The sequence below is a fragment of the Chrysemys picta genome, chromosome 20, assembly GCF_011386835.1.
Source record: "Chrysemys picta bellii isolate R12L10 chromosome 20, ASM1138683v2, whole genome shotgun sequence".
Taxonomy (NCBI): domain Eukaryota; kingdom Metazoa; phylum Chordata; order Testudines; family Emydidae; genus Chrysemys; species Chrysemys picta.
In genome coordinates this window covers 15,391,630-15,413,221 of record NC_088810.1, presented here as the reverse complement: position 1 = coordinate 15,413,221, position 21,592 = coordinate 15,391,630, and the positions used below count along the sequence as shown (strand labels likewise).

Here is a 21,592-nt window from a genome sequence, read left to right as displayed (position 1 = left end):
GGATAGATAGATAGATAGATAGATAGATAGATAGATAGATAGATAGAGGGGGTGTATGGGGATAGATAGATAGATAGATAGATAGATAGATAGATAGATAGATAGATAGATAGATAGATAGATAGATAGATAGATAGATAGATGAGTGTAGGGTGATAGATATTTATTTTCATTCATGCTAAGAGCCCTTTGCTCCAGCAATGTAAAGCACCCTTAAAGTGTGCATAAATTACCGTGAAACTCACTGTCGAGCCCTTTGACACAGACAGCATGGTGTAATAGGGCCTTACAGAGCTGACATTTCAAGCCATAATATGGTATTTGCCAGTATCCATTTGCTGTTTAAATTAATGACCCTATTCCTGCTGCTGCAGAGTCTCGGGAATGTCCCCGGAACGCAGGGATTGTTTCACTTCCCCTGGAAATGCAGCCACCTCTGGGGTGGAAAGTGACCATCATTCTGGGCTAATGGCTCTGTCCAACAGGAAGGGTACTTGAAGTGTAACATCTCCATTCAAAACTGCAGGGGATTATAGGGCAGAGTGCCAATGCAAGGATCTTGGGCACTTTACAAACAGCAATCCTCCCAGCCCCGCTGTAAAGATGATTGTTCCCATTAAACCGAGAGCACAGAAAAGGGAAGTGACCTACCCAAGGTCAGTGAATCAGTGGCAGAGATAGAAAGGAAACCCAGGAGTCCTGATGCCCAGGTGCTAATCATCGGACAAGACTCCCTTCCCAGGGGGGCAGTGATTTGGTAACTATGTCACACACAGCCACAGACCCGAGGACTGGTTTAGTGGGGATGGATTAATAGCCACAGGGGATGCGAGAGGCATATTAATTACAAACGGGCACAATCCAGACTCCGCTGTGCAGTGATCAGGGGGTAGAAACCAGATCCCTAAGCAGCATTTTGTGGCTTTCGCCCGGCTCTGTCATTAACATTGGCTCCCCACGCGCCTCCCCACCAGTGAGAAAGGGCTGACCCGGATCAGGCAGCCAATGCCAGGAGAGGGCTCACGGCTGTACATCCCAAGTGGAGGGAGGTGCCTAAATCTCTTTGAGTAGTGGGACTTAGCGCCCGCCCCCCGCATTTCCTATTGGCTAGTTTGGGCAGTTCCCCGCTCCACAGGCCAGCTTGGTGGCTCCCATTCTTAAGTGCCCGACCCTCCCCTTGCATTGCACTGGAAGCCTGGGCCCTGAACCCCGGGCAGAGGGCTCTGCTGGGCTGCAGGGCACCTAGTCGTTAAGTGCTGCAATGTCAAACTAGTGTCCCCTGTGTGGATTTAGCCCCCACTGGCAGAGACCAGCTGGAAAACTCACAGAAACTGCTGGAAAAGAGCCATTGGGCTCTCATGGCTCAACCCCCCCTGTGACACCCTGGCACCCCCATATTCACCACTATCATGTAATTAGGATAAGTGCTGTACGAAGTCTACCTTGTGAGGTAGCATTCAAAAAGTCTTGATCTGACGAACATTAATATCCTGTTGGATTGTACGGGCTGTCGTCGTATGTGGAGTTATGATGTTTTGCTAAGATGTTGTGAAGTTAGAAGCACCCACATCTAGCCTTTCGGGTACAACAACGAATAAGCTAGACAGTGCTAATGGCCCATCAACAAAGACAATGGCCATGGAAAAGGCTTGTTCTCACCTGGGGACCCTTCAGACAGCCAATGGAGAATGGCTGTCATGACTCAGCAAGCATGCAGGGGCATGTGACTAGCCCACATAAACTCCATTTTGGTACCTGTATTTTTCCACAAACTGGGCTGGGAACTTGGCTTGGAACAAAGGGTTCCCGCCATATGGAAGAAACTATAAAAGGGGGAAGTGACATCACCAAGGGGCCTCACTCCCTCTACAACTCAACACCTGGAAACACCTTAGAAACAAAGACTGAACTGGGGAAAGTGGTGGTCCCCATAGGCGCCGACTTCCTGTCTTTCCCCTGAGTGCTTGACCCCCCCTCTGCCTCCGGACCCGCCCCCACTCCACTCTTTCCATGTGGCCCAGCCTCTTCCCACCCCTTCCCCGCCCCCATTCCAACCCCTTCCCCAAAGTCCCGCCCCAACTCCGCACCCTCCCTGCCCCTATTCCAACTCCTTCCCCAAATCCCCGCCCTGGCCCCGCCTCTTCCCCACCTCCTCCCCTGAATGTGCCACGTTCCCGCTCCCCCCCCCCGCATGCTAATGCTGCCAAACAGCTGTTTGGCGGCAGCCGGGCGGGAAATGCTGGGAGTTAGGCGGAGGAGCGGGAACGTGGCGCGATCAGGGGGGGAGGAGGAGGTGGGGCGGGGGGTAAGGGGAGCTTGGCTGCCAGTGGATACAGAGCACCCACTAATTTTTCCCCATGGGTGCTCCAGCCCCAGAGCACCCATGGAGTCGGCGCCTATGGTGGTCCCAGGCTGGAAGAAAGGATTCCCAGCCTGTGTATAAAACATCTGCAAACTGCTTATACTATCTAACAGGGTGAAACACTGCTTGATTCACATTCTGTGTAGTATATTAGGCTTAGATTGGGTTTTGTTTATTTCTCAAGTAATCTTCCTTGATCTGTTTGCTATCACTTATAATCACTTAAAAATCTATCATTCTGTCGTTAATAAATCTGGTTTATATTTTTACCGAAAACATTGTGGTTTGAGTGAAGTGTTTGGGGAAAAATCTCAGCTCAGTTAACAAAAATTTGTGCATATTCCTCTGCACATCGAGGGTGGGGTGGACTGGGTAATTCATCCCGGTCAAGCTTTTGACCAGGGCAGGACAGTACAGCTTTGGGGTCCTAGGCTGGGGAGCTGGGGGTATTTTGGCTGGAGCCTCTCTATTGTTGGTTCATGCAGTGGCTGGCCAGAGCGTTCATGGACACAGCTGGGTGTGGCCCCTGCCTGTGGATGGTGGTGTGAAAGCAAGCTTGGAGGGCTTTGCAGCTTGTCACAATGTCACAGTGTGAGAGGGAACCCAGACTGGTAAGACAGAGGGCTCAGCTGTACCTCAGTTCCATGTTGCACCCCAGGGGGGACCCGTCACACCCCCCACCCAAAGAGTCAGATGAGTCCCTAAGCCCAAACATAAATGACCCGCCCCGTTCAGAGCAGGTTGGGGGGGGGGAAACAGCTGTTTTGTAGCCAGAAGATCTCCCCTCCAGGAAGTATTTAACCCCTTCCTGATTCCCTCCTCTGAATTTCATCGTCTCTGTTGGGACACCATGGGATGGAGGCGGAGGGGGGGTCAGGGCTGGAGCAGCCCTCTGAGAAGGGCAGTTCAGATGAACCACAGGAGGCCAGGCCAATGCTCAGCTGACCCTGAGCTTGGTCTGCTCTCCTTGCGTTGTGGATCGACAGAGGACAACAGCCTGCCGGGCTGCCAGGCTGGCCCTTCTCACCAGACCAGTGAGTAGCTTAATGCTGTAAATCAGAGGATGTGTCGGGACGGGCCAATGGTTAGTGCACTCGCCGGGGAGATCTGAGTTCAAATCCCTTCTATGCTGCAGACTCCTTGGGCTGGTCCTTTGCCTTCTCTGCTCCTCAGTTCCCCACCTGAACAGCGGGGACAATAGAGATCTGCGTCTGTCTCCCCAGGCGGCACCGGGCAGATGGCTCTGTCTGTACTGGGCGAGCCAGGCCCCGATCCTGCCAGGAGACGTGCTCACAGGTGGGTCATGCCCATGACATGCAGGAGCAGGGCCTCAGCCTGGGCCCTCTTCCTCGTCGAAAAGGTTTCCCAAGTCGTGGAACAAAGAGGGGAAGAGGCGGCTGGGCCCAAAGACTCCTCTTCTGTCCTGAGTCGCTTCTCCTCTTCTGGAATAGCCCCGATGGGGAGCCTGGGCAGTGCGTGGAGACAGCCCACCCCTTGGTGCACGGGGAAACGAGCCTCTTCCTAGGGGGTTCGCTGCAGGGATCTGGGGGGGGCTGGCGCAGGGCATGGCCTGATGGTTCTGTTTGCATCGGATCCAGTTGGCACTGAGCACGAGGCCCCTGCAAGCTGTCGGTGCCAGGACCCGTCCCCCTCCACGGAGCGTCCCCTGGCATGCAGCGAGCCTTAATCCCGCGTGCTTGTTAAGCACTAATCTGCCCCGAGCCCAGCGAGGGGCAGGATGGAAGAGGGATTCGTGCCAGGGCCCGCGGGAACCTGCTGGGGAGCAGGGGCACGAGGCGGAGGAGTGAAAGAGTGAGTGAGGGGGGAGGAAACAAGCGAGAGACGGGAGAGCAAGAGAGTCACAAGCAAAGGTGTGAAAGGGAGAGTGGAGGGAGACAAAGGAAAGAAACACCCAGGCTACGAGGATACAGCAGCAGAGCGGCCGTTAGGATCCAGTGCGGTGTTCAGAAAGGACCCTCCCATGCAGAGTTAATTCCTCCATGAAAGGAAGCCCAGAAGCAGGAGGAGATGGGAAGGACCTTGGTGCCCAATGCCCTAGTCAGTTACAAAACGTTGACTGGATAGGGCACCCCCTCCTGCTGCCAGCTAACTCCCCCAGACACAGGGGACCCATGGGCAGGGACTTTGCTAGCACCCCTTGGGGCAGGGCATTCTGGCTGAGGTGGTGTGTTACCTATTGTCAGTCAGGGGCTCCCTTGGTTGCCCCAGACTCCCAAGGGGACACAGGCGCTATGAATTTCCCTCCTTGGCACCTTCCACTTGCAGATCTCAAGGTGCTTCCTCAACATTCAGTCTCCCCTGAGATAAGCCAGTTTATGAGATGGAGAAATTGAGGCACGGGCAGCAGAAGTGACTTGCCCAAGGTCACACAGCGGCAGAGCCAGGACTAGAACCCAGGAGTCTGGCTGCCATATCCCCTACTCTGTCTACTGCCCCAGTCCATCGCCCTGAATGGCACCCACCTGAATGAGAAAGGGACCACTGAGGAGAAGTCCCACCCACCGATGTCCATAGCTCAGTGGTTTGAGCATTGACCTGTTAAACCCAGGGTTGTGAATTCAATCCTTGAGGGGGCCATTTACGGAACTGGGGTAAAAAGCTGTCTGGGGATTGGTCCTGCTTTGAGCAGGGGGCTGGACTTCCAACCCTGATATTCTATGATTCTATGATCTCAGAGCTTTCCATATGCTGCATGGCTAAGAGGAGGAGGTCACCTGAAATGGAGCCAGCACTTTGCAGGTACCTAGGCCGAAAGCCATCGATTCCAATGGGAGTTAGGAGCCCAAATACCTTTGAGGTTCTCTGGGCCCTACCCCAAGACAGGGGAACCACAGCCCCGAAACTAACCATGGCTTCTTAAAGGGCACCACCACCTTCCCAGCCCCTTGTAATGCAGCACGGGGAACTTGTCAGCTCCACCACATGGCCCTTAGCTCCTTAGAGAAACGGTGGGATGAGGGATGGAAAATCCCAGCCCGGCGCTCGGCGGGGGTCATTCTTGGAAGGGATTTAAAAAGCAAACAAATTAAAAGCAGATTTGGGAAGCAAAGGCTGAGTTCCATGGCTCCTGGGGCTAATCTCCCTCCCCCCCCCCCCGGACAGTGGGGGAGCGAGGCTGGAATTAAAGCTGGGGAAATGTGCTTGCTTTCGGCGGCTCCCTTCTGAAGGCATCGGAGAGGAGCTGGACCGCACCTATGGAAGCAACACGTCCGTGTTTCACACTGCACAAGATAAAGCCCTGATTTCTGTACTTCGGGCTAAATGACACCAGCCTTGTCTACACGAGAAAACTGTCCCGTTTAGCCAAACCAGTTTCAATCTGCTGTAGAGCAGAGCCTCCCGGTCTATCCATGCTACTGTTTCAGGGGAAGGGTTCTTGGCACCCGTGTGGCTTAACTTGATTCCAGAGGGCAGGTCTACACTACCGCTGAAGTCAATCTAGCGTACGTTGCTCGGGGGTGTAAAAGAGCCGTCCATACACGCTCTCCCGCAGACATAGACAAAGACAAAGCACTCTCCTGTCTGGTGCAGCTGCGCCGCTGCGGTGTAGACTTGCCCTCTCAGACTGACGCTCTTAAACCAAAACGGGCGAGGAGAGATTGGCACCGATTTAACGGCATCAGTTTCTAAACTCATTCCAGTAAATCGGTGTCATTTTCTCAGGGCTCGGGGGCTGCGTTTTCCGTTGCTCTGCGTGGGACTCCCTGTCTGTGGCCATCACAGGCTGCGTTGCTTTGGGAAGGACGCAGAGCCCAAAGGCAGTAAAGAAAGAGCCAATTTAACAAGAGATTCTTCTAAGGCTGCAGATCCGGCTCCTGCTGACTGCTCCTTCCTGCCCCAGGGTGCCTTCCCGGCTGTGCCTGCTTAGTGTATTGACCCGGCTAAGTTTTCGCTGCGCTGCATGGGGACGGCAGGCCAGGTTCATGCACCAGCAGACCCAGCAAGCCCATTTCTGCTTTGACGATAATGTTCACATGGTGTGCAGACTAACACAGGACTGCTGCCCTAGGTCTGGCAGCCCTACCAGCTTTCTTTGCTGGAAAGGCAGCAAGGCTAGTGGTTAGAGCATGAGTTTGGGAGTCAGGACTCCTGGGTTCTATAGCCAGCTCTGTCACTGCCTCACTTGGGCAAGTCACTTCCCCCCTCTGTGCCTCAGTTTCCCCATTTGAAATACAGGGTAAGCACACTGGAATTCCCCACCCTCCTCCCCAAGCAGGGCCGTCAGGCCGAGTTCATGCAGAGCCTTGAGACGCTCGGGCAAACTGCTGCCAAGTGTGGCTTTCTCCCACACATCTGCCCCTTACCCCTCTTGTCTCTACTAGCTGGGATGAGAACTGTGCTCCCTCCCCTCTGGCTGCCCCCTGAGTCCATTACCCCTTTGTTATGTTCGTGGCACACATCCAAAGACAGCTAAAAATACCATCTGGGCAGGTTCCACTTTCATTCTCGTAACCCAGAACGGGAGCACACAGTAACCTGAAGCTCACGCTCAGGGGCCAACTGGCTGCCGTATTTAGGGTCGGGAAAGAATTTTCCTTCAGGTCAGACTGGCAGAGACCCTGGGGGTTTCTCGCCCTCCTCTGCAGCGCGGGGCACGGTCACTTGTTGGTTTGAACTGGAGTAAATGGGGAATTCTCTGTAACTTGAAATCTTTAAATCAAGGACTCCAGTAACTCAGCCAGAGGTTCTGGACCTAGTGGCGGAGCAGGTGGGTAGTGGTGGATTCTCTGGCCTGTCACGTGCAGGACGTCAGAGTAGATCAGTGGTGCCGAGACTGCGGCTCGTGAGCTACAAGTGTCTGGTTAACGTGTCTCCTTGCGGCTCTTTGCAGCCCCGTTATATTAACACAGTGTGATTTAATTATTAACTGATCTAAGTTATTAACCAATCAGGATGCTTTTCCTATATTATTAATAGGGCCCTACCAAATTCACGACCATGAAAAACGTGTCACGGACCGTGAAATCTGGTCTCTCCCGTGAAATCTGGCTATTGTAGAGGGGTCACAGTATTGCCACCTTTACTTCTGTGCCGCTTTCAGAGCTGGACGGCCAGAGAGTGGTGGCTGCCGGCCAGGCACCCAGCTCTGAAGGAAGCACCACCACCACCAGCAGTGCAGAAGTGAGGGTGGCATGGTGGGGAGGGGGGGTTGTCACTTTTTTGAGGGGTGGCAGGGCCAGCCTTATGGGTGGGTGATGTGGGCGACTGCCCAGGGTGCCGTGGTCAGGGGGTCGCTGTGGTCACCACAAACACACGCAGCCAGCCCAAGGCCCTTTTCATCTCCAAGCACTGGGGAGGGGCAGGGTTGGGGCTGGGGGCACCCCATGGCTGGGTCAGACCCACCCCCAGTGGCAGTGTAGAAGTAAGAGTGGCAATACCACACCATGCCACCGTCACTTCTGCGCTGCTGCTGGCAGTGACACTGCCTTTAGAGCTGGGCTCCTGGCCAGCAGCCGCCACTCACCAGCCGCCAAGCTCTGAAGGCAGCAGCGCAGAAGTAAGGGTGGCACGGTATGATATTGACACCCTTACTCTGTGCTGCTGCTGACGGCAGCGCTGCCTTCAGAACTGGGTACCCGGCCAGCCGCCGCTGCTCTCCAGTCACCCAGCTCTGAATGTAGTGCCGTCACCAGCAGCAGCGCAGAAATAAGGGTGGCACTACGGTGACCCCCCTACAATAGCCTTGTGACCCCTGCCCATGATCCCGTTTTGGGTCAGGATCCCCACAATTACAACACCATGAAGTATCAGATTTAAATATCTGAAACCGTGAAATTTAAGATTTTTAAAATCCTATGACCATGAAATTTACCAAAATGGACTGTGAATATGGTAGGGCCCTAGTTATTAACCAATTAAGATACTAAGTTATCAACTTATTTGCTGTGAGAATAATATATAGATATCATAATTTATATATAATATAATAATATATATAAACTAAATATTTCCCTGTCACACTGTTTAAATATGAATAGTACTACAGTAAATGAAACAATAAATTCACACCCCTGTGGCTCTGTTGGGTAAGGCTAATCAATTTTGGCTCCTGAACCACTGAGGTCTGAGTACATTGGACTAAATGATCATGATGGTCCCTTCTGGCCTTGAAGTCTAGGAATGTGTGAGAGATAAAGCAGGCTGCTCCCTATGCAGAGAGGCACCACTCACCCCACCATGCTCTAGGCTGGTTCGGGCCAGCCTGACTGCCCATCACCATTTGCAGGCTTCCCTACAAAGGCCCCTAACCTGCAAGTAGGACCAGGAACCCCCTCACCCTCCACACTCTTAAAGGGATAGCTTGCAATTCCAGGACAATCCTCAATACTCTGCACCCTGCAGATGCTGCAACCCCGCTCCACTTGGGTGCTGATGGTTTGTGGTTGGTCTCCCCTGAGCAGCGAGGGCTCTCTGTATCTTGAGCCAGCCTGTGGCTCCAGAGTGGCTGGTCATCTGTGATAAGAGCCTCCTGCAGAGATAACAGCCCTCAGCCCTTCACTAGCAGCTGCCAGCACAGGGCTCTTCATACACAGGCATGGACTAAACCCCTGACTCTCCCTGTCATGGCAATGGGGGAAACTGAGGCACGGAGCATGCAGGGGACTGCCCTAAGCAGAAGCAGAGCCATGAGTAGAACCTAGGAGCCTTATTCCCCCCTCTGTGCCGCACCCAGCAGACCGGCCTGGCTCAGACATTGGCAGAACAGGGTCTTTGATTTGGTGTCCACACAGTGGGGACAGCCCAGACAGCAGCTGAGCAGCTCCCCACAGCCAGTCACACCACACCAGAGCCTGGGCTGAGTCCCCAAGCTGTTCCCAGAGCCTAGGTCGAGTCCCTGAGCCGTTCCCAGCCTCCGGGGCTGCTCCGGGCCACTGCGACAGCTGCACCAGAGCCGGAGAGGTGACGTGAACTCTGCCTGTGTATTTACCTATAACCATCCCAGCAAAACACAGCGCTGGGGGATGGCTAGAGAGGGGTGTACAGGGGGTGTGTGTGGGAGGTAGATGGACAGATAGATGCTGGTGGAAGGATAGATCTAGACTTAGTGCATCGTCCATTTCAGGCGTTCTGTGTGCCCCCACAACTCACATGGACCTATAACCCAAACTCTGCAAACAAACCCACGTCTGTTCCTCTCAGGAAGTGCATAAAAAGCCCCAACTAAGCCCCTGAGTGTGGAGGCTGGGTCCCTCTGGGGAGCTTCATTTATCACAGTCAGCTGGAGCCAAGGGGGACTTGATGCAGCCCTTTGACTTCCCAAACAGAGCTCTGCCTGACAGCCGACAGACAGACGCAGGGGGTGGGGGGCGGGCTGTGTATATCATGACATTGCACAGCACATTGCTGGCCCTGGATTCTCCCCAACTAGCGGAGCAGAGACACAAGGCTTGGGGGGGGGGGGGGAGAAAAAGGGGTGGGAGGAGGGTGGAGTTTTTCTTGACCCAAGATCCTGTTTCAACAAGTGACCCTGTCCAGAGAAGGAGAGGGGCGAAGGAGGAAGCTATTTAAAGAAAGCTGGGAAGTCTCCTCTCTCGACTGGTTTTTCCTTTCCTCCTCCTGCGTTCCTTCCATCCAGCCCCCGGCACCCCGGGCTGACGAAAATGGGGAAAGGGGTGAGTAGGATGTTTTGAGTGTGTTTTAAGGGGATCGTGCTGGGAATGGCTTGAATGGGACTGAAGACGACAGTGGTGCTGTGGTAGAAAAAGAAGCGGGTAAACAAACCTAAACTAAACGCCACATTCCCCGAAGGAGAAGTGGGTAAATTCCGGCTACCCGAGTCTGTCCTCAGCTACACGACTGGGGAACGAGGGACTGGAGAGCTTCAAAGTTTGAGACAGGAGTGAAGCAGCAACAAACGAGGGGGAACATGGGCATGTATCTTTCTGGGGCTAGTTTGTGCAGCTTGGAGGGCGAGCAGGGCCAGTGCTTAATATGTGCCGGGGCTGAGTGCCAGCACCTCTGGGCTTGGCAGTTCAGAACCCGGCACCTCTGGGCTTGGCAGTTTATAGCCCCAGCACCTTTGGGCTTGGCAGTTTATAGCCCCAGCACCTCTCAGCCTGGCAGTTCAGAACCCGGCACCTGTGGGCTTGGCAGTTCAGAACCTGGCACCTCTGGGCCTGGCAGTTCAGAGCCCCAGTACCTCTGGGCCTAGAGTTCAGAACCTGGCACCTCTGGGCTTGGCAGTTCAAAGCCCCAGCACCTCTGGGCCTGGCAGTTCAGAACCCAGCACCTGTGGGCTTGGCAGTTCAGAGCCCCGGCACTTCTGGGCTTCGCAGTTCATAACCCCGGCACCTCTGGTCTTGGCAGTTTATAGCCCCAGCACCTCTGGGCCTGGCAGTTCAGAACCTGGCACCTCTGGGCCTGGCAGTTCAGAGCCCCGGCACCTCTGGGCTTGGCAGTTCAAAGCCCCAGCACCTCTGGGCCTGGCAGTTCAGAGCCCCGGCACCTCTGGGCCTGGCAGTTCAGAACCTAGTACCTCTGGACCTGGCAGTTCAGAGTCCTGGCACCTCTGGGCTTGGCAGTTCAGAGCCCCGGCACCTCTGGGCCTAGAGTTCAGAACCTAGTACCTCTGGGCCTGGCAGTTCAGAGCCCTGGCACCTCTGGGCCTAGAGTTCAGAACCTAGTACCTCTGGGCTTGGCAGTTCAGAGCCCCGGCACCTCTGGGCCTAGAGTTCAGAACCTAGTACCTCTGGGCCTGGCAGTTCAGAGCCCCGGCACCTCTGGGCCTGGCAGTTCAGAACCTAGTACCTCTGGACCTGGCAGTTCAGAGCCCCGGCACCTCTGGGCTTGCTGTATCAGTTATGAAAGTAAAAAAAAAAATGGCTTGAGCCCTGGCATCTCTTTCATTACAACTTAAGCACTGGGCAGGGCCCCCCGCTGCGCCGGGCCTGGTCTCTCATTCCATAATTGCCGTTTCCAATCCACCCCCTCCCCTTCACTGCAGGGAAACATTTTTGCAACCAGGCGAACAATGCGACGGAGGGGACCGCTTACCAAACAGTGTGACCACTGGGTAAACAGCCCCCTCGCCAGGGCTGGGTCAGACTCCAGGTGGGGGTGAAGGAGTTGGCCGGGGCATTGGCCCCAGGGGATTATTTGGAGCCGTAGGCTGCCTTCCAAAAGCAAGATCAGCTCAGCTGTCCTCATGCCACCGCCAGGATCAGAGAGCTGGCTTAGCCAGGAAGTTTGTTTGAATCAAGTGGGGTTCCCCCCTGGTGTTTTCAGCTCTTCGGGAACTTTTTGCAGCTGGCATTAAAAAATTCTGGTGCAAGCTGGCTCCACTCCACTGCCCCTTAAACCTCTTTGGCCTCCTGAACGCTGTCGAGACACGAGGGACATTTCGGAAAGAGCAATCCTGCCCAGCCGTCAACCCCCCCTTGCATTATCGGGGGTGGGCTTTGCAGCATTGTGGGGTAGTTTGGGGAGAGGGGGGCATGTGCCCCAAATGCCTTGAAACGCAGAACAGAATTCCTCCGACCTGCAACGTGGAACGCCTCGCTCTGCTTTGCTAATTAGTTCCCCAGAAGCTGAAATGCAGAGTGGGTTGATTTATGTATGTCTGTAGAATGGCCAGATCTGTAGGAAATGCCAGAGCCTAGGAACCTTTGTGGAGCTAGGGCTGGAGCATGAATTCATTAACTAGATTTATACACTGCTCCTAACACACGACTCACGGGAAACTGAAAGAGAACATGGGGAACGGGCTATACAGCAAACAGTGTTTAGAAGAAGGATGATGAAGTGACAGTTTAGGAAGGCAGTGAGTAGACTAGGGAACTGCCAGTCAGGACTCCCCGTTTCTAGTTCCAGTACTGGGAGGTGAATGGGGTCTAGTGATGAGAGCAGGGATCTGGTTGACAGGACTCCTGGGTTCTGACTCCAGCTCTAGGAGAGAGTGGAGTCTAGTGGGTATAGCGGCACTGTCAGGACCCCTGGGTTCTGTTCCCAATCCTGTCACTGACTTGTGGTGTGACCTTGAGCAAGCCACTTCAGTGTCACCAACTGGCTAATGCGTATGTCTCCCTCTGATGGGTGGATCCAGGATTGATCAGTTGTGTATCCTAGACCCTATAGTGCTTGTAGAGATTCTCCTCAGGCTCAGATGGCAGGGGGGGCTGTGCCTTGGAAGGTGTGGGTTCCGTCCCTGCTGTACTTCTGAAGCCCCATAGCTGGGATGTTCCCAGATGATCACAGGTTTGTTAGAATTTTCATTCACCTTTGAAGTTCCCAAGTGGGAGGCACCATGGAGGGGCAAAGAGCTGTTCGCAGAAGGATTCTTTTAATAGTATTTTTACAGCCAAGCAATAATCTTATACAGAAGGGAGAATGAAAACCACATTGCCTGAAAAATAACTCTTCTCTTTAAACAGCTTCAGTGGGGAAAACAATTTCCTGTGCCCACAGGAAGCACTCAGAATGGGGGATAGCATGGAGACATGCCTAGGAAACATAGTGGTCACAACCCTACAATAAGTGCTGCCTCGAGGATAGAACCCGATCTGCGTGTGGGCGCATAGAACTGCCCGCATGGAGCTCCGCACAGGATCAGGGCCTGCAATAGCATTTATCGTTCTTTTATTATCCGGATCCTTTTGAAGAGGTTTGCCATGTGACGAGCTCTTGCTCTAATGATTAGGGATGGCTGAAAATTTTCGGTGGAAATTTATTTTCAGCGGGAAATCAGGTTTTCGACTCAATAAAACTTTTTGTGCAAAGGGTCGGCTTTCCCTGCATTTTCTAGGCCGTTCTTTGTTGGAAAAATGGAACACCTGAAAACCGAAATATTTTGGCCACTAATTCCGCTTTTCTGAGCTCATTTTTCGTTATTTGAATTTCTGGTGCAAAAAAGTAATTTTTCCATGGAAAATTTAGATGGCTGGGGAAACCAAGCCACAGAGTCATGCAGGGACTTGCTTAAGTTCTCACTACAAGTTTGTCACAGAAGTGGGAACAGAACCCAGGAGTCCTGGTACAGTCCTGCTTTGTACCATGGGCATGGTGCAGGTGTATGTAACCTCCCCAAGCTGGGGCTTTACCGCTCCTCATCTGGCCCCCAGCGACTCCCTGTATAGGTCTCTGCCCCACCCAGTCACCTGGAAGAGGCAAGGCACAGCTGGGGCAGTGTGTGGCGGTCTAGGACCTGTAATATGCTTCCAGGCCATTGACCCCATGTAAATCCCAGCCTGGAGCTCTGGGTCCCCCTCTAGTGTTAGGGATCAGAATTGCAGCCCCAGGAGCATGGCTCCTGTAATGGCCCTGATCCTGTAGCTAGTGCATCCAGAGAGAGACTGGGGGGGGTGTGGGGGACACAAAGAGCTCAGGATAGGGCCCAGAGCATCGAACTCACCTGTGCCACTGACTACAGGCAGGGGCTCGTTCTGCCAGGTCTCCTCCTGCTGCTCGAAGGTCCACTTGGAGGTTGTGAGGGTGGGGGTAGAGAGCTGGGGAGAGGGCGGGGCGGATATTCCCAGAGATATACCAGATATACCATGTCATGGTAATCCAGCCGCTATGACTGAAAGACAGGGGGTCCCACCGGTACTAGCCCACCTTTGGGGGGGCTTTGCTGCCCCCAGTCCAGAGCCCCAAAGCAGGGCAAGGTCCGTGCTGGCTGCTTAGGGGGTAGTGCTGGCGATGGCAGGGGTAGCTGGCTATAAGTGCCGGCTTTAAGCAATGTTTGCCTAACCGTTGTCATTAAAGATCCAAGTACTTATGGCAAGAGGCAGCGTGTTAACCCTGGGGCCTTGCCCACACACAGCTGGGCATGGGGTTCTGTTCCGCTTGGCTGCTGCATCCCACCCCAGAAGGGGCTGCGTTTCGGCAGCTGGAGCAGCAGATCCTGGAAGGTGCTTTGGGGTCTTTGCTGGGAGCAAGGGGTTGTCAAACAGAACAGAGAGCTCCTTAGCAAGCTCCTCGCCGCACGGCAAAGGATCCCAAAGCGCCATGGAAACCACAGGCAGGACGCTGGACTCATGAATCCTGGGACGTGCCAGGACTATTCAGCCCTTTATATGGAGCAGAAAGGAGGCTCTATTCTCCCTTCCCCATTCATGGCCTGAAAGACACTTTCTTCCTCGCTCTCTTTCTTCCTACAGGGGGCTTTTGGCTCAGACTCTCCTCCAGTCTCTGGAGACAGACATGACTTCCCTTGCAGGCCAGGGCCTTCGGGCATCCTTGCTGCCCTGATCCTAAACCCCAGGGAATCGTTCCCTAATTGGATCTGCCTCTCCAAGTCAAACACGGCCCCGTCTGAGCTGCGAAACTGACCGAGTCGCCCTGGGGACCGGCTGTGTCCCAAGACCGTGCGATGCTGCCTGGACCGGCGGCACCAAACAGTCCTGTAACTGGGCTACCGGGGTCCCCCGGCATGGGCGGAGCCAAAAAAGGCTGGAGATATGTTTGTAAAATGCAAAGGGGGCCAAGGTCGGGGTGATCGACTCTCATGCTGCAGGGCAGGGAGCTGCAGGGGTCAGGAAGGATCCCCCATTGCCTACGTGGCTGGGTGCAGGGGAGGAGGGTGTCGGGGAGGAAAGTCGTATCTCGGGAGCTGCAGAGGTCAGGGTACTGCACGTATGAACCAATGGCCTGTTCAGATGTGGAAGAAGGTGGGTTACTGGATAGAGGGACCAGGGGGTCTGATCCAGAACAGGGGTCTGCTGGGTTAGATGGACCAGGGGGTGTGATCTGGAGTGGCAAATCCCAGACTCCTTTAAGAGGGTGCACTCCAGCCTCCTACCCCGTCTTCTTAAGGAGCCTGCTGACCCAGACTCAGGTTCACGGTGGGAGATGCCTGTGCGTACCCTAGCTTGGGGGCAGGAGGGGCTGGGCTGGGGCTGCCTTTGAAATGGTTGGCTCTCGTTGCACTGCAGTAGATCCCCCTGGGCCTGCACCTGTCCCCCTCGCTCTCACTGTTACAGGCTGTTCCCCGGAGTGGAGCCGGAGGAGAGGGAGCCCGGCATGCTGGAACTGGAGCCAGCACCCCCAGCCCCGGGGCAAAGGGTTCCGCTTCAATCGATACAGGGGAACGGGAGAGGCCCAGAGCCGGGGGCAGAAACCAGCGGGGCCTGTGAAGAAGGCACCCCCAAATCATAGCGGGGGCCGAGCAGAATGCCCACCGCAGTCGTGGCCAGGGACAGGGAGACATGCTCTGGAAATGCACCATAACGATACATGGGAAGTTGCAGTTGGCAGGCTGGCCGCGTCCCGGGGACTCTCCCCAAATTGTGGCTGCTTTCAGGGTTCCTAACAGTTTCAATGCCTCCCTCCCTTCCCCCCATCGCTACTCCCCCCCCCCCCCCCCGTCGTAACGTGACCCTTTGCTCACAGCGGTTGTTCTTGGCACTGGGGGGACTTTTCCATGACAGCAGAGAGCTGAGGTCCTCTTTATTTTCTGCCTTTGAATAAACGCTGCTTTCCCGGCTGCCTGGCCCCGCTCCCACAAGCTGCGTGCTCGAATCCCCATCTTCGACCCCCACATCACCCGTGGGGGCCCCTGCTCCGCTGGGCTCCCGGATGCCCCACCGGCGCGGGGAGGGCCAGGGGAATCATCCCAGGACGTGCCAGTCTTCTCTCAAGCAACCCCTACCCCTCCTCCTGGGGGCCCACAGTAACAAATCCCAGAGCCCCCTCCGGAGCAGCCACCAGCCCAAAGCAGCAGGAACTAGGGAAATTCAGTCTCTGCTTTGGCAGAGTGTCCCTGGGGTGGGTGAAGTCACTGGCATAGCATGCAGGGCACAGGGCTGTCTATGCCAGGGCAGCACTGGCAGGACAACTAGAGGTCCCAGCCCCCCTCTCCCCCCGTGTTGTTTGCTTAGCGCAGAGGGAACTTGGAAGATTTGGGACTTGAGTTTGGTTCCCAAACACCAGCTGTCTCCCTGAGCTCTCCAGGCCGCTGGGCTCACAAACCGGGGCAGGAAGCTCCCGAGAGCAGTAATCCTGATGTGATTCCCACCACTGCCTGTGAGCGCTCTGCGTGGGAATGCTGGGATAGGAATAGTCTCTCTCCTGGCATTCTGGCCCTGGGGCTCCAGCGTGGAGCAGAAGCAGTCCGCCACCTGCAGACCGTGGGGACAGGGGCACTGGGAATGCCATCATCCACAGGGCCATGAGCTTTTGCCCATCCCTCGGAGGATCTCAAAGCACTTCGCACTCATGCGCGAGCTGAGCCTGACACCCCTGGGAGGGGAGTCAGGATCATCCCCACTTTGCAGAGGGGGAAACTGAGGCACAGAGCATGAAAGTGACTCGAAAGTCAGTGGCAGAGCTCAGAAGAGCATTTCCAGAGCATGTCTCCCTGCCCCTGGCCACGACCAGGACCCCATGGTGCTAGGCGCTGTACATTATTTATTAGGTGTATTACGGTAGTGTGTTGGAGTCCCAGCCACAGACCAGGACCCCATGGTGCTAGGCACTGTACGTTATTTATTAGGTGTATTACGGTAGCACCTCAGCACCCCACCCATGCACTGGGACCCCATGGCACTAGGCACTGTACGAACACAGAACAAAGAGACAGTCCCTGCCCCAAACAGCTTCCAATCTAAGTGTAAGATGAGAGGCAATTGGTGCAGAGAGACCCACAGACGGGGCAGCCTGAGGAAAAATCCATTCTCCTGTTCCTGGCTGTGGTCCCGCTTTTCTGATCTCTTGCATCCAGGCAGGGCAGGGGGGGTAGGGGGAACACGACTTCCCCTCTTCCACTTATGCGTCTCGTCTCCCCCAGGCCTGACCTGCCACAGCAAGTGTTGGGGGAGAGAAACCAGGAATCTCTCGGCTCTGCTGCAGGAGAAGCCGTTCCCTGGAGACCTGCCTAGGTTTTGTCTGAGGCCCAGAGCATCCAGGGGCAGGACACTTGGGCTGTCCTGAGCTGCCAGGTGGCCAGAGCTTGGTTCTCTTCTGCATTGGTTGCTCTGAAGTCCTGGCTGAGGACCTGGCACGGGGGGAGGGGGGGATGGGACGGACTCTGTCTGCACCGAGTTCATTCCCACTTGCCACCCAGCACCTTCTGCCAGGGGGACACTCTGACCCAGTTCTGGATCTTCCAGGGGGTGGCCACGGGGCCAGCCAGTCCTGGGCTCCCTGCCTGGTCGTGACCTTCGTGCTGCATGGCTGCCGTGGGTTGGGGTGCTCCTCCTACCTGCGTCTCTCTCCTCCCTGTGGGTTTGTGTGGCTTCTGGAGTCCCCTGCTCACTGAGGTAACACTACCCCTCTTTCTTCCCCCTTCCCCCCACGGCAGGTTGGGCGGGAGTATTCGCCGGCGGCAACCACCTCCGAGAATGGCGGTGGCAAGAAGAAGCAGAAGGAGAAAGAGTTGGACGAGCTGAAGAAGGAGGTGAACCTGGTAAGGATCCGCTTCACCCCATGGGCACTGCTGGGGGGGCCAGACTGCCAATGCCTGGTGCGGGAGGGACCTTGACCTGTCCCCCCCCCCCAAGGCAGGTCACCCCCCCATGCTTATGGGACTGTGAGGTTGCTTCCCCCCATCCTTGCTAGATCTCGCTGGTCACCCCTGTGATCAGCACTAGTGTCAGACACCAAGGGGATAGGAGACAGAAACTGCAGGTGGAAGGATGCATGGATGGATGTGCAGGTGGCTGGCTGCTGGATAGATGGGTGGTACAGGTGGATGGGTGGATAGATTCTACACAATAAATAAGAAGCAAGAGGAAGACCAAGGACAGGGTAGGCCTGATACTCAATGAGGGGGGGGAAACAATAACTGGAAATGTAGAAATGGCAGAAGTGTTTAATGACTTTTTTGTTTTAGTTTTCACCAAAAAGGCTAGTAGTGATTGGACATCTAACATGGTGAATGCCAGTGAAAATGAGGTAGCATCAGAGGCTAAAATAGGGAAAGAACAAGTTAAAAATTACTTAGACAAGTTAGATGTCTTCAAGTCACCAGGGCCTGATGAAATGCATCCTAGAATACTCAAGGAGCTGATTGAGGAGATATCTGAGCCATTAGCAATTATCTGTGAAAAGTCATGGAAGACGGAGAGATTCTAGAGGACTGGAAAAGGGCAAATATAGTGCCAATCTATAAAGAGGGGAATAAGGACAACTCGGGGAATCACGGACCAGTCAGTTTAACTTCAGTACCCGGAAAGATAATGGAGCAAATAATTAAGCAATCAGTTTGCAAACACCTAGAAGACAATAAGGTGATAAGTAACAGTCAGCATGGATTTGTCAAAAACAAATTGTATCAAACCAACCTAACAGCTTTCTTTGACAGGGTAACATGCCTTGTGGTTATGGGGGTGTGACGAAGTGGGGGATTTTCTTGGTTAAGCAGTAGATGTGGTATATCTTGACTTTAAAAGCAGCAAAGAGTCGTGTGGCACCTTATAGACTTTATCGGACTTTGTCGGATGAAGTGGGTATTCACCCACGAAAGCTCATGCTCCAATACGTCTGTCAGTCTATAAGGTGCCACAGGACTCTTTGCTGCTTTTACAGATCCAGACTAACACGGCTACCCCTCTGATATCTTGACTTTAGTAAGGCTTTTGATACTGTCTTGCATGACCTCCTCATAAACAAACTAGGGAAAATACAAGCTAGATGGAGCTACTATAAGGTTGGTGCATAACTGGTTGAAAAACCACCCCAGGAGGTCATGGGCAGCAGGCCCTGATGGGCCAGCGCTCTGCCGGATGGGCCCCTTTGGATCTGGTTCTGTTCCCAGGACATTCCGGTCTCTTGCTAGTCTGTGACCTTCCCCCACCTCTCCCCTGGCAGGACGATCACAGGCTGTCCCTGGATGAATTGGGCAGGAAATACCAGGTGGATCTGTCCAGGGTAAGTCAGGACATGTCAGTGTCTGTGGGTTGGTGCCCCTCCTCCACAGTGCCCTCGCCCCACCACTTATCTCCCCCCCACCCTCCCTCCCCATCACCCGCCACTCCCCTCTTGCCCCCTCCCTACCATTCCCCCTCCCCTCTCATCCTCCCCTCCCCTCTCATCTCCCCACCCCATCGCCCCTCGCTCCCTGCTTTCCACTTCCCAGGCTGGGCTGCCATCCTGCTCCACACCACTGCCCAATGACAATTGCTGCAGCATCAGCTATCGCAGGTACCCTCCTGCTTCCCCCCCCCGCACCACCATCTGACCTCAACCCCCTGCCAGATCTTGGGAGAATTTGCCCTCACTCCTCCCTGATTCCCAGGCTCCTGGGTGCAGGTCCTGTGCAGCGTCCGGGCCATTCCATTCACCTGGTGCTCAAAATACAGGGAAGGGTCCCCGCAGAAGCCCCAGTGGGGGAGGGATTCCCCACCCAGAAGCCCCAACGGCCCCCTGGGGAAGATGAAGCCCCTTCCCCTGCAGTGTGGGTGGTTTGGCAGGGTGAGGGAGGGGCTTCCCTCGGGGAGCCCCCCCCCCAAGCCTGGTTGCACCGGGCAGTGGGGGATTCAGGAGAACTGGACGTCCAGGGCTCTGTAATTGTGTGTGTGGGGGGGGAGCCGTGGGCAGCGGCTCCGTTCCCTTCGCCAGCCGCTGAGTGCACTGGGTCTGGTGCGGGAGGGGCCAACAGTGTGAAATGCCAGAGATACGGGGGCTCCTCCGGCCTTTAGGTGCTTCGAACCCTGGTAGCACGTAACTGGCTCTTTCTCTCTGTCCCTTCCTCCTGCCCTCCCGTTTTGTCGTTCTCTGGGTTCTGTGTCGCTCCTTCGCTCCCCTGCCATCCCTCCGACCCCCCTCTGCCTGGGCAGGGTCTGACCAACACCCGCGCAGCCGAGATCCTGGCACAGGATGGCCCCAACGCCCTCACGCCCCCCCCGACCACCCCCGAGTGGGTCAAGTTCTGCCGCCAGCTATTCGGGGGCTTCTCCATCCTGCTGTGGATTGGCGCCATCCTCTGCTTCCTGGCCTACAGCATCCAGGCCGTGATGGAGGACGAGCCGGCCAACGACAACGTGAGCTACATGACCCGGAGCAGATCAGACACGGGGCGGGGGGAACCAAGTCATTCTGGCCTGCGTCCCAGGGCTGGGTTCAGCTGGATTCTCCACTCCACACCTGGAGTTTCTGGGTGTTGAACTAGGGTTACCATACGTCCGGATTTTCCCGGACATGTCCGGCTTTTGGGGGCTCAAATCCCCGTCCGGGGGGAAATCCCCAAAAGCCGGGCATGTCCGGGAAAATCGGGAGGGCTCGGCCGGGGCCTCTTTGGCCGGGGCCGGTGTGGGGCCGGGCCGGGGTCGCGGGGCCGGGAGCCAGGGGGTCCGCTGGGCCGCGGGGTCCGCTGGGCCGGGAGCCGGGGGGGTCCGCTGGGCCGCGGGGTCCGCTGGGCCGGGGGGTCCGCTGGGCCGCGGGGCGGGAGCCGGGCCGGGCCCGCGGGGCCGGGAGGGTCCGCTGGGCCGCGGGGCGGGAGCCGGGCCGGGCCCGCGGGGCCGGGAGGGTCCGCTGGGCCGCGGGGTCCGCGGGCCGGTGCAGGGCCGGGAGCCGGGGGGTCCGCGGGGCCGCCGGGGGCCGGCAGTGCTGGGCGGGCCGGGGGTGGTCGGCCGGGGCCGGCACCCCAGGGCCCGAGCCGACCCAGGCTGGAGCTGCCGGGGGGCCAGCCTGGGCCGCGCCTCCTCCCCCCACACTCCCCCTTACCTGCTACAGGCTTCCCGCGAATTAAATATTCGCGGGAAGCAGGGGAGGGGGCGGAGACTTTGGGGAAGGGGCGGAGTTGGGGTGTGGGCGGGGCTGGGGGCGGGGCCGGGGCCCATGGAGTGTCCTCCATTTGGAGGCATGAAATATGGTAACCCTAGTTGAACAAACCTCTAAATGGAACCTCATTGAAACTCTCCTGCTTCCGTCCTTCCCCTAAAGCCGCGAGGGAGAGAAATTGGGGGGGGGGAAATTCAGGGGGGACTCTCTGGCCTGAACTTGAGGGGAGCTTGGTCTTATCCAAGGGGTGTGACCTGGTTTTGCATGGCAGGGCCGTAGAGTCTCATCCCAGCCTCCCAGAGATTTGTGAGAATCCGGCCTGGGCGCAGGCTCCAGGGGTCTCATCAGTTCGGTCAGCTCTGGGCTTTGATTCACCAAACTCAATCCAGACCAAGTGAGCAGCATCTACTGGCCGAGGCAGGCAGAGCCGGGGCTGAACTGGTCCCACCTGGACACTCCCAGCATTGGGGGATGGGTGAGGAACGGTTCACTGTCTCCCTGCACTGAAGGCAGGTTCCCAATAACTCAGCCCTGCTTCCTAAATAAGATCTGTAG

The 21,592-nt window shown here is 55.9% G+C and overlaps 2 protein-coding genes across 2 annotated transcripts in view; both read left to right on the top strand.

Annotated features, from left to right (window-relative positions):
- Positions 1-469, top strand: part of LOC101948039 (junctional adhesion molecule A-like) — a 333,339-nt gene extending 332,870 nt beyond the window's left edge. Inside the window, exon 9 of the mRNA XM_065574695.1 lies at positions 375-469. Coding sequence (XP_065430767.1) covers positions 375-469 — 95 coding nt within the window. The remainder of the gene's footprint in view (positions 1-374) is intronic.
- A 9,260-nt stretch (positions 470-9,729) lies between these two features.
- Positions 9,730-21,592, top strand: part of LOC101950302 (sodium/potassium-transporting ATPase subunit alpha-2) — a 30,613-nt gene continuing 18,750 nt past the window's right edge. Inside the window, exons 1-4 of the mRNA XM_005293763.5 lie at positions 9,730-9,996; positions 17,619-17,723; positions 19,127-19,186; positions 20,095-20,298. Of these exons, the coding sequence (XP_005293820.1) occupies positions 9,985-9,996; positions 17,619-17,723; positions 19,127-19,186; positions 20,095-20,298 (381 nt within the window). The 5' untranslated portion in view covers positions 9,730-9,984. The remainder of the gene's footprint in view (positions 9,997-17,618; positions 17,724-19,126; positions 19,187-20,094; positions 20,299-21,592) is intronic.